Source organism: Garra rufa, chromosome 14 (genome assembly GCF_049309525.1).
Source record: "Garra rufa chromosome 14, GarRuf1.0, whole genome shotgun sequence".
NCBI lineage: Eukaryota > Metazoa > Chordata > Actinopteri > Cypriniformes > Cyprinidae > Garra > Garra rufa.
This window is the reverse complement of record NC_133374.1, coordinates 18,195,387-18,208,518: the sequence shown is the minus strand read 5'-3', so window position 1 is coordinate 18,208,518 and position 13,132 is coordinate 18,195,387. Positions and strand designations below refer to the sequence as shown.

At 34.2% G+C, this 13,132-nt stretch overlaps 1 protein-coding gene across 1 annotated transcript in view; it reads left to right on the top strand.

Moving 5' to 3' along the window:
* Positions 1–13,132, top strand: part of bcas3 (BCAS3 microtubule associated cell migration factor) — a 181,664-nt gene that overhangs the window by 23,199 nt on the left and 145,333 nt on the right. Inside the window, exons 8-10 of the mRNA XM_073817326.1 lie at positions 12,146–12,253; positions 12,377–12,453; positions 12,513–12,571. Of these exons, the coding sequence (XP_073673427.1) occupies positions 12,146–12,253; positions 12,377–12,453; positions 12,513–12,571 (244 nt within the window). The remainder of the gene's footprint in view (positions 1–12,145; positions 12,254–12,376; positions 12,454–12,512; positions 12,572–13,132) is intronic.

The following is a 13,132-nucleotide window of genomic DNA, read 5'->3' as shown; positions in this document are numbered from 1 at the left end:
TAACAACATTAAAATCACAAGTGAAATAATAAAAAATAGTAAATAAACAAATAAAAGGAAAAATAAATGGTTAACAAAAGAATAACCAAAAAGTATTTTAATAAAAATAAAGTTTAAAAAAGTATATATACGAGCATAAAAAATAAATAAATGATTCTGACGGCACCCATTCACTGCAGAGGATCCATTGGTATGCAAGTAATGCAATACAGAATCACTCCAAATCTTTTCTGATGAAGAAATAACTCACCTAGAAGTTTTTGGACAGTAAGATTTGTAATGTTTTGTTTAAAGAAGTCTCTTCTGCTCACCAAGTCTGCATTTATTTGATTCAAAGTACAGCAAAAACAGTAAAATTTGGAAATATTTTTACTATTTAAAAAAGCTGCATGTTTGTAAGAAACAAACCCATTATTAAAGTGTTTCTTGCCAAAAAAAGTCCATAATCTATAATAATGCTGCCTTCTCTGAAAAAGTCCTTCTCCTGTTTTCCTCTCCCTTCAGATCCCCCCAAAAAGGACTTTTTTTCACTTGTAAACGGTGCTTGATCTGTGCACATTTCTCTCCTGATTCAGACGAGATGACTTTTTCACAGGACAAAGCAGTGAAATGTCTTGATGGAATTGTTTAATACAAAAATGCAACTTTTACGTTTTAATAAACTGGTTGAACTCTCATTCTAACGGCACCCATTCACTGCAGAGGATCAATTGGTGAGCAAGTGATTTAATGCAAAATTCCTCCAAAGCTGCTCCAATAAATAAACAAACCAATCTACATCTTGAATGGCCTGAGAGCAAGTAAATGATCAGCAAATTTCCAACTTTTCTTTCAAATTAAGCGTTTAGCACTTTTTGCATTTATTGTTTGTGTTCACTACACTCCCAGAGTGTTGATAAAATGTAATATTTCATTTTTCATGCTACTGGCTCATTTGCTATTTTTCTAGCCCACACACAAGATATAAAGATTCGTTTGTCTCTTTCCATTGCTGTTGCATTTGATGCATGAGTCTGCTTTAAAACCAGTGTTTACTTTTAGACGTTAAAAAGGATTAGATGAAATAAAACCTCTTTATGCTCATGAATCATCTTTTTTTGGAAGCTTACAGAGTTAAACGCAGTGTTAAAAGTTTATCACTCCACCTCACACACGTTCTGTTTTTCCTCTGACATTTGTGCTGTTTTAACATATCTATCTTTTGCTTCATGTTTCGGTGTAATTTAAGGTAGGCGTTATGATCTGTTGATAGGTCTGACAGGCACAATCTTCACTCTTACAGTCATGTTAAAGATGAATGCGTTTCCTTCCCATGATGGATCCTCCACCCTTCAAGTCATTTGGAAAGTTCATGCCAGGTGCATCTTTGGGTCTCAGATCATCCCTGTGTGCTTTTTCATGCTGACTGGATGGCCACATAATTCAAGCTCTCAGGGATGGGAATCTCGTGGCTTTGAAGTTTTCCCTGTTTTTCAAGGGCACTTGTCTCAGATCGGTTTTCCATGAGCATACGTCTCCTTATCTTTCCGATTAATTGCAGAGGAGGCGCACAGGCGTGTAACATCATCCTTTTCATGATTGTGCAAATTTAGGAGTAATGTGCCTATTACCTTTCCTAAGTTAAGAAATGCATCTTTTTTTTTTAATAGGATGCTAGTAACCTCTTTAATTGAACTTCTTCCAAGTACATTATTTTTAAAAAATCCTGTCTTGCAGAATCAGCAAAATGTTAAATATTATACCAAAACAAGAGGGATTATGCAAAATGCATGTTGTTTTTTTTTTTTTTTTTTAAGTACTGACCTGAATAAGATATTTCACATAAAAGAGTTTACATATAGTCCAAGAGAGAAAATAATAGTTGAGTTATGACCCTGTTCAAAAGTGTACATACACTTGATTATTAATACTGTGTTTTTACCTGAATGATCCAGTTTGTTTTTGTTTGGTTTTGTTTTGTTTTGTTTAGTTGTTCATGAGTTCCTTGTTTGTCCTGAACCGTTAAACTGCCCACTGTTTTTCAGAAAAATCCTTCAGGTACCACAAATTCTTAGTTTTTTGCATTTTTGCATCTTTTCTCACTGAGGACAACTAAGGGACTCATGCAGCTATTAGAGAAGGTTCAAACACTCACTGATGCTTCAGAAAGAAAAAATGATGCAAACTTTTTGAATTTGAAGGTCAGGGTAATTATTTTGTCTTTTGGGAAACATTCCCGTTTCCGTATGCTTCTGAAGGGCAGCACTAAATGGAAAAACCAAAATGATGTTTAGGCAAAATAAGAAAAATGTACACATCTTCATTCTGTTCAAAAGTTTTCACCCCCTGGCTCTTAATGCATCGTTTTTGCTCCTGGAGCATCAGTGAGTGTTTGAACCTTCTGTAATAGTTGCATATGAGTCCCTCAGTGTGAAAAGATGGATCTTAAAATCATACAGTAACTGTTGGAAAGGGGTAAAAATACACAAAAATGCTGAAAAACCAAAGAATCTGTGGGACAGTTGGCAGTTTAACTGTTCTGGACAAACAAGGGACTCATGAACAACTATCACTACACAAAAAAAAACAGCTGTGGATTATTCAGGGAACAACACAGTATTAAGAATCAAGCGTATGCAAACTTTTGAACAGAGTAATTTTTATAAATTCAGCTATTATTTTCTCTTGTGAACTATATGTGAACATATTTTATGTGAAATATCTTATTCAGGTCAGTACTAAATAAAAAATAGCATGCATTTTGTATGACCCCTCTTATTTTGGTAAAATAATTAACATTTTGTAGATTCTGCAAGATGTATGTAAACTTTTGACCTCAACTGTGCTTGTAGGCTATACAATTTATCGATTTGTAATTTAAATTAGTTATTTATTTTAATCTAGATCATTGTAGTTAAATTTTTTACCTAAAATTGTATAGTACTTTGGGCTAAATAAATGTATAATAATGGTTCTATGTGTAATGTCTTGACATGAAACAAAGTAGCAAAAAGGTACAAAGGTATTACTTTTTTTTGTTTGTTTGTTTGTTTTGGCCCCAACTATATTATAATGTTCAGTGCGCTTCGTCAATGTGCCACACTTGGATATTGACTTCTCATGAGGACATTAAGGACAAAAAAACTGTTCTCAGCCCTGAACCGTCCACTTCAACATCCCTGTCTCCCTTTCTTTTTAGTAATTAAATGCTGTAAACACCAGTACAAGAGCACCAGTGCCCCTGCAACAGGCTCCTCATTTCAATGTGTTTCCAATATGCATGTGAATCTGTGGAGAGCTCAGTGAAAGGGGAGGAAATGTATTTCTGGCAGTGCTGCAGACATGGAGCTGCGGTTGAACTTTTTACCCTAATTACTTTCCCGCTAATGCCCACGGCGTGCTGGAATCAAAGGGCCCCCTCAGGCCCCAAGAAGCCTGTGATGTGGCCAGCGTTTGTTGTGTGTTGAAGCTCGGCTTGAGAAAGACAGGGGCAGAAAGAGAGAGAGAGGGCGCAAAATTGTGACAGATTTTTTTTTTTTTTTCCTGCTCGAAAATGTCTCAGTTACCACCCACCTCACTTGTTGCCTACAAAAATAGAGTAATTGTTTTCATCTGTGTTTTTACATTGCCGTACTTGGAAATAGCTGTTATAAATCAATACGAGGCTGGCTCGATGGACTTATCACGGTCCAGAGATCAAAGTTGCGATTTGTCTGTTTCTTCATTTTCCTCAAACACCTTTTGAAAAGGAATATCTCGCACTTCAAGCGTCTGTTTTCCATGTTTCTCGAACGATAACAAAAAGCCTAAGAGGATAATAAAAGAGCTTCTTATCTCAGAAGAAACAATACACTGGGTGGGTTTAGCGCAGTTTTAGCTGATTAAACTTTTAAAGACTCAAACGCTGTCCACTTTTAACAGATTTGCTTTTTATTTATGGCGCATTTATTGAGTTTAGCTAGTGAATTAAGCTCATGTTTTGCGGTGTGTTTCTCTGAAGGTCGGCTGGTATTTTGGGGTAAGGCAGTATTTGTTTTGCATTTCCAGAGCATGTAATTGTCTGTTCGTATTCGGAAAGCTTGTAAAGCAGCTGAAGCCAAAAAGCGATGACGTCGCCTTGTAAATGGATTTACTCGCTAGCACTGCTCTCCGTTTCCAGGCTTCCTATTTTATATTCCTTTCCCCTTGTCAGTTTCCGTTCAGGTTAGTGAAATGATTAAAACCTCACGATGTTAAAAGCACCAAAATGGTTATCTTACAGGGTTCGGAGTCATGCTGAAATACAGACATCAAAACGTTTACGAGATTATAAAAGTGATGAGTTGGCCAGCTCGTCACATAGTGGCGTAATGTGCGTAATTACCATTGTAAACATATCCGATGCTAAAATTAAGCCAAACCTTAACTGTAAAAATTGTTCATGTTCCTCTCGAGAGTGACTTTTCCCATTTGGTTACCACGAGGGAGGCCGAGACCAGAAAAAAGGCCTTTTTTTATTGTCTTACCATGTTGAGGGGAGATGGATTTTGCAGGTGTGCGTCTTGGAAGTTTTGTGAGATTGTACCCAGCTATTAGACGCGCCGTTGAGATTGTGGATATTCACATTTGAAGCATTGTGAAGTTGTGTCACGCTGAATAAAGAAGGTTGAATTTACCAGACGTGAACTTGTGAGTTCAGGTCACCACCACTTCCAGTTTGTAAAACAACTGAGACATATTTTTAAAAAAATATGTGCTTTAGTGCTCCTTTTTTTTTTTTTTTTTTTTAATGTGTTTCGAAAAGAGAGAGCGCTAGAGAGATCGGAAAAAAAGGTTTTCTGCTCTTTATCCTTAAAATTATGATAACGCAATAACTTTTATGGTTTTGTGTTAATCCGATTTGGTATATGTATTAACTTGCCCTTTGCTAAAGAAATGGCCAAGATGAAAGTGACATATATAAAGTCGAATGACTGAAACCATAGGCCAGGTCATAATATCTGTGCTCAATATCACCTAAAAGTGTGCTACACTGAAACGCTGATATGATTTTATAACGATAATTGAAATTTACTGACGCTTTCAAATCGAAGTCTCGATTCTCAGCGAGAGGAAATTGTATTATGTCGAGCGCGCACTGCGTCCATTAGAAGCGGTCCATTAGTTACAATGCAAAAAGGCAAACAATTGAAGTGGCCAATTTGATGATTCTTTTTTCAAGGCTATCATTGTGCCGTTAATCAATCTGGGAGCATATCATTTGTGTCACATTGGCTCTAAAACGCTTTAAATTGGATTGATCTGACCCAGATTGTATTGAAATCAATGAATAGTGGCTCTAAGACAAGTTTAGGAAGTTAAATGCCCCTATTAATCTCGGTGTCTGAATCCAGAGGGGTTTTTAGCTATGATGATAATCTCTTTGTAGATAGCCGTGTCTCTCTCGCCGAGACTTCAAGCGTCCGCAGCTGTGAAAGGACAGCAGAAGAGAATGAAAATGCAGACTAATAGCTTTTGCAGATTTTTACAGTCATCCGTTTAACATGCTTAAGCTTCGTTTACACAGCAGACAAGGCAAGGTTAGCCCCCAAAAACTAAATGATATGTTAATTAATTAAAATGGTTATTATATTCAAGATTATAAGATACATAGATATACACAACCAGTCAAAAGATTTTTTTTTTAAAGAAGTCTCTTCTTCTCACCTAGCCTGCAATTATTTGATCCAAGGTACAGCAAAAACAGTCAAATTTAGATTTTTTTTTACTATTTAAAATAACTGTTTTATATTTAAATATACATTTAAAATATAATTTAATCCTGTGATTTCAAAGCTGAAATTTCAGCATTATTACTCTTTACAGTCTTTAGTGTCACATGGTCCTTCAGAAATCATTCAGATGTGCTGATTTGCTGTTCAAGAAACATTATTATTATTATTATCATCAATATTTAAAACAGGGTTTTCTTCTGGATTTTTTGGATAAATAGAAAGAGATTTTTGTAGAAAGCTTTTGTAACATTATACACTATACCATTCAAAAGCTCGCAGGCAGTATTTATTATTATTATTTTTTTTTTTACTTTCTTTGGCAAAGAAATTATAGAAATGAATAGTTTTATGTAGGAAGGGTGCTTTAAATTGATCAAAAGTGATGATAAAGACATTTATAATGTTACTTTTTTTTATTTCAGACAAATGCTGTTCTTCTAAACTTTCTATTCATCAAAGAAACCTGAAAAAATTATACTCCACTGTTTTCAACATAATAATAATTCTAATAAATGTTATTTTGAGCAGCAATTCAGAATATTAGAATGATTTCTGAAGGATCATGTGACTGGAGTAATGATGCCAAAAATTCAGCTTTGAAATCACAGGAATAAATGACATTTTAAAATACATTAAAATAGAAAACAGTTATTTAAAATAGTAAAAATATGTCAAAAATGTTACTTTTGCTGTAATTTGGATCAAAGTACATAAATGCAGGCTTGATAAACAAAAGAGACTTACTTAAAAAAAAAAAAACATTAAAAATCTTACTGTTCAAAAACTTTTGACTGGTACTGTATATATTTCCCTTTTTCTGTTATATATGATAAATGACAATATATTTATTGTATTTTGTTTCATTTACTTTTTTTAAATAACAATTAAGACATGTATATTGAAATGTATTCAGAGAAAGGAAAATATTACTATCTATTTTTGTTTTTATTTTATTTTTTTAGTTGATGACATTATTTTATTTTTATTTTTTTTATTTTAGTGGACACTCTTTTTTTTGTCATTGACACAAATGCGATCAACTCAAACACTGCTAGGAAAGACTTCATGTCTGACTTGGTTTTATTTATTTTCACTAGACTGTCCAGGCACTGCCCTGTGATTGTGTGTTTGTATTTGTGATGTGGCTCTGAGACAGAGTTGTTAGTGGCGGCCGGCCGACATAGAGATGCAGCTCTGGGCACACGGTCATGTTTGCGGCGGGTTCTACTGCTTACTGGATTGTGTTGTTGACACGAATACTGTAATCCAGCCCTGGGTAAGCCAACTCAAACTCCCACAGTGGGCTGAGACAAACCACGGGTCAGTTTTGTCATACAACTCTACCTGTTGGCCAATCCGGCCCTCCGAATGGCCATAGCACGATTTAAGACTAGTGGGACGATTCCATCAATCTCTGATGGATCTGAGACACTGAGCCTCAGCTGCAGGCTTGACCTTGCAGACATTGAGAATGCGATGTCTGTCACACACACAGCGAGCCTCCTTCTCCAAGACATTATCGTGCTATCTTAAAAACATTATGCACAATCTGTCCACCCTGACCTCAAGCCACAGCGCTGAGGAGAAGTGGCTCAAATGGCAGCTGTTTGGGAACGCGCTCAAAGTACAGGCTGGATTTGCAATCGTCACGGCTTCACTCAGAGATCACTCACTGTCTGTGAAAGTAATGACAAATTAAAAACCTCCCTGGCTCTTCATCACTCAGAATCAGAACTCTAAAGTATAGGATGTTGAGAGACACCACAGCTTTTTTTCATTTATGGTTTAAGTACTTCCATGTTCCACAATTTGTGGTTTGATGTCTTGGCTGCTTTGTAAAAACTGATATGTGCATGTTTGGAAAAAGAGTCGTTTCCTCGACATGCTGTCCACGCTGTTTTATCCACTGTTTGCATGCTTGTAAATTATAAATGAGGAGTAAAATGACATTTTCCAACCATAAAAAAGGGGAAACAAAGAAACGGGTGAATTTGAGAACTTTTAAAATGATACATTTAAAGGGATAGTTCACCCAATAATTAAAATTACCCCATGATTTACTCATCCTCAAGCCATCATAGGTGTATGTTCTTCGTCCAGAAGAATACAATCAGAGTTATATTAAAACAATTGTCTTGCTCTTCTAAGCTTTATAATGGCAGTGAATGGGTGTTGAGATTTTGAAGCCCAAAAAATGCATCCATCCAGCATAAAAAGTACTCCACATGACTCTGGGGCCTTCTCAAGTGAATAGATGCTTTTGTGTAAGAAAAATATTCTTTTTTTATAACTTTGTAATTGTTGGATTATATCGAAATACTAATATATATATATATTTTTTTTCTTTGCTCTGTTCTGCGTTGTCTTGGCTTTTTTTTCTGTTTTTTTTTTTTACTTAGTTTTTTTGTTAGTTGTTTTTGCTTTGCTCTGCTTTATCTCGTTTTAGGTTTTTACCATTGTTTTCAGATTTCTTTGCTTTTCTTTGCTTTTGTTTTTGTTGTTTTGCTATATTTTGTTTAGTTTTTCTTTGCTTTCCTCTGCTTCGTCTTGGTTTTGTTTAGTTTTTCTTTGGCTTGCTTTGCTTTTTGTTGTGTTTTCCTTTGCTGTTTTGTTTTTTTGACTGTTTTTGTTCAGTTTTTCTTTGCTTTCCTCTGCTTTGTCTTTTTTTGGATTTTTTTTTTTTTTTTTTTTTTTTTGATTAGTTTGGTTTTTCGTTTCTGCGTTGTCTTGTTTTTTGCTGTTTTGTTTTTACTTAGTTTTTTTTGTTTTGTTCAGTTGTTTTTGCTTTTCTCTGCTTTATCTTGTTTTAGGTTTTTTCCATTGTTTTTAGTTTTTCTTTGCTTTTCTTTACTTTTGTTTTTGTTGTTTTGCTATATTTTGTTTAGTTTTTCTTTGCTTTCCTCTGCTTCGTCTTGGTTTAGTTTTTTTGGCTTTGTTTTGTTTAGTTTTTTTGACTGTTTTTTGTTTTGTTCAGTTTTTCTTTTCTTTCCTCTGCCTTTTTTTTGCCTTTTTTTGCTTTTTTTATTAGTTTTTTTGCTCTATTTTGCTTTCTTTTTTTTTTGCTGTTTTTTATTTATTTATTTTTTGCTTTTTTTACCGTCTTTGTTTTGTTCAGTTTCCTTTGCTCTGCTTTATCTTATTTTGTTTTTTCCTTTTTTTGTTTAGTTTTTCTTTGCTTTTCTCTGCTTTGTCTTGTTTTTTTTGCCTTATTTTTAGTTTTGCTTTGCTCTGCTTTGTCGTGTTTAATTTTGTTTGCTTAGTTTTTTTTGTGTTTTTTGCTTTTATTTTGTTAATTTTCTTTTTGCACTTTTCTTTGCTCTGCTTTGTCTTTTTTTTGCTTTGTTTTATTTATTTATTTATTTTTGCTTTGCTTTTGTTTTATTTGCCAGGTTTTTTTAAAATTTGTTTTTAGTTTTTCTCTTCTTTGTCTTGTTTTTATATTTATTTATTTTTGCTTTGCTTTGTTCAGTTTTCACTGAAGCTTACGCTACGCCTACGACATCCACAAAAACAGCACTCTTTCGGAAATGCACATACAATAGTTATCTGATTTTTTTTTTCTTACACAAACACATCACAGTTTTTTTCCTTTTATATTTATTTATATTTCTGTCTCTTTATCTCTTTCTTGCTCTCTCTTATATAATAATAGTATTTATTTAGTTAATTAGCTTTTCCTGTTTTGCTGTTTTGTTTATTTTCCACCAAGTCCTTAATTGGTGCCAACAACATCCTGTGTCCTAGATGTTAGTCTGTTTTTTGTTTTGTTTTGTTTCAGTTAGAGTGCCAACAATGCCCTATGAATTAGTCAAGCAGTTTGCATTGTAAAAGTCCTCTCAGAAAAGTTGTTTCTGTATATTTATCCCTCACGTCTCACTGTTTTTTTAGCATCTCGGAATTGCACTTTTAAGACGCTGTGACAACTTTTAAAAATGCTGGATGAGCAGTTGTTTTTCCATCTATATTTGACTGTATTGTTTACTATAGCTGACACATTGGCCAATCAGAATGCAGGATTTGATCCATCTATTCATTTTTGACATCAGAACATCAGTCAATAGACCAGAGTCGAACTCTTGTTTTCACAGGAGCTGTGTTGCATTAGTAGAGCCAATAGCACTATGCACTATACGTTTTATTGCCAAACTGTATGTTAACGCTAATCTATGATGCATGATATAATCACTTCTTGTGAAGCGGCAGACAGTCGGTCGAATTAAGAGTTAGACGCAGCAAATCATTAGTGGTTGCTTCCCAAGCCAATTGTTTTGTCAATGAAGGACAGGCTATTGATCATCTTCATTTACATGGAGCGCTCGATCAGCTCCGCGTCAGTGTCAATAATGCGGCCTCTTCGCTTCCAGTTTCGTCTATAGTTAGACTCCTGACATCCTTAAGTTTATTACTGAGGTTTGAGCAACTTATGTACGCGGCTCCAACAGAATACCTGACTTGTTAGATTGGTATTGTGATGTAGCCCCACTGGGTTGGGCAGTGCTGATGCCATGCTTATTACCACAAGACTAATAGTCTGCGGAAAGCAAAGTGCCCAGCGCAGCGTCTTACCAGAAACATTCTGTTAAGATGGTTAATATGGCAGGCCGCACTGTGCCAGCTGAGTGCGGAACACCTAATGAGGATTAATATCTGCCTTTATCACAAGCAGCAGCCACTGCTTTCACTTAACTCCCATCTCCTTGATGAAGGTAGAGAGGAAATGGCCACTGTGAGAAAGTTTTCTGGTGGGACGTGATCTTGTAATGTGATTTGAGAACTTAAACATTGGGTTTTGTGTTATTGCAAATTACAATAAAAATGTACTAGCCTTTTTTTGTTTTGTTTTATTTTATTTTGCTTCGTTTTTTGTTTAGTTTGTATTTGCTTTGCTTTTTGTTTTGTTTTCCGTTGCTGTTTTTTTTTTTTTTTTTTTTTTTTTAGTTTCTCTTTGCATTGTTCTTTGTCTTCTTTTGTTTTTGTTTTAGTTTTTCTTTGCTTTTTGTTTTTATTTGCTTGTTTTATTTTTTTTTTATTTTTTTTTTACTTTTTTAGTTTTCTTTGCTGTTTAGTTTTTTTCACTTTGTGTTTAGTTTTTCCTACTCTTCGCTCTAATTTGTCTAAATTTGTTAATGTCTAATATTTGTTTAATTTTTGCTGTTTAGTTTTTCTTCTCTTTGTCTTTTTTTCTTTGCTCTGTTTTGTTAGTTTTTTACTTAGTTTTTTGTTTTGTTTTTCTTTAATTTGCTTTGTTTGCCTTGCTTTTTTGTTGCTGTTTTGTGGTTTTAGATTTTCTTTGCTTTGCTTTTTGTTTTTCTTTTCTGTTTTGTTAATTCTTTTTCAGTTAGTTAGTTTTTTTCTTTTATTTTGCTTTGTTTTGTTTGTCTTTGCTGTATTTTTTCCACTTTGTTTTTCTTTTTTTTCTTTTGCCTTGTTTTGTTTAGTTTTTCTTTGCTGTTTTTATTGTTTTTTTATTTAGCTTTGTTATTCTTTGCTTTGCTCTGCTTTGTGTTATTTTTTTTGCTTTGTTTTTTTAGTCATCTTTGCTTTTTTCTTTGTTTTGTTTGTTTTTTGCTTTTTGTTTTTCTTTGCGCTGTGTTTTTTTTATTTTTTATTTTTTGGTTTGTATGTTTGTTTTGTTTTGTGTTTTTTTTTTTTTTTCTCAAAAGGTTTGAGATAATTAAGGTGTTTTTATTTATTTATTTTATTTTATTTTATTTTTAATGTTTTGAAAGTCTCTTATGCTCACCAAGGCTACATTCACTTAACATGTACAGTAAAAAAAAACGTAATATTCTGAAAAATTATGATTGTAATTTATTCCTGTAATGGCAAAGCTGATTTTTTAGCAGCCTTTACACCAGTCTTCAGTGTCACATTATACATGAAAAAATATTCTATTACTTTTGATGCATTTAATATGTCCTTGCTAAATAAAAGAAATAATTCCTACTCATTTCCTTAATTATTTGACATTAATTTGTAAATATGTAAAAAAAAAAAAGGGGCTGTCAAATGATTAATTGCAATTAATCGCATCCAAAATAAAAGTTTGTTTACATACTATATTTGTTTGCACTGTGTATATTTAATATGTATATATAAATACACACACAAACATGTATATATTACGGAAAAATGTTGTAGATTTATATATATATATAAGTCTAAATTAAATACAAGTATAACTGTACATACGTAAACAAATATTTATTACAAATATATACGTGTGTGTGTGTGTATATGTATGTATGTATGTGTGTATATATATATATATATATATATATATATATATAAACATAAACTTTTCTTTTGGATGCGATTAATCGTTTGAAAGCCCTATAAGTATGTATATATAATATGGTTAAGTATTAAGACTATTCCGACTAACTAATCACTGCTCTGTCTGTGTTTTGCAGGACAAGCCCCCCTTATTGCTGTGTGGATCTTTATTCCATAAGGACAGGAGAGATGGTCAAGTCCATACAGTTTAAAACGCCCATCTATGATCTGCACTGCAACAAAAGGTGCGTTTACACACATTATGTCCTGCATTTTACCTTGCAAATCATTATAAATGCAGCATTAAGCTTATGTACACTTTTATGTTTTCTTTTCTCGACTCAATCTCCATCCCTTGATGACCACAGGATCCTCGTCGTTAGTCTTCAAGAAAAGATCGCTGCCTTTGACAGCTGCACCTTTATGAAAAAGTTCTTTGTCACAAGTAAGTGCTTCACATTATAGATGTGTCTGCTGAACTTGACCCGTCTTGACCTTCTCTAGTCTCCGTCGCAACTTTTCTCAGCCTCTTTGATCTGCAGCCTCGCAAAACAGGAAACCTAGTCTTGATTAATCCTATTTGCACAATGACTTCATTAAACCCACAAAACCCCACACAACCCTCATACGTGCTGTCACGCCGGTTTTCCCCGTGTCACTCCTCATGGCTATACGGTATCAAAGCTCATCCACAATTCAACATGCCTCCTTGTTTACACAAATGGCTTTTGTTTTATAATGTGTCAGAGCTGGGCATTACCAGAAACGTCTGTGTCAAACTGCCGTTGTGCAGCGTAAACAATAACAAGCCAATGGATATTGTCGCTCAGCATTTTCATTTCCTCCAGGCCAGACCACGGGCGAAATCTGAATGGCTTTTTTTGCACCCTTGAAAGAGATGCTACTCATAAGGTCCCAACTCTCATGTGCGTGACTGGTCTCCGGGTTTGGTTTCAGAAGAATAAACTGTCCATGTCACCATGTGAAACCAGGCCTCTGCTGCCCACTTAAGCAATCGTCCGTTGTAAATTGCCATTAGTGTTGTTTTAATGGCTCTCATTGTCTATCCGACTTCCCCGTAAACGTCTGCGCCACAGGAAACGGGCATGGTCAATAACCCTTTA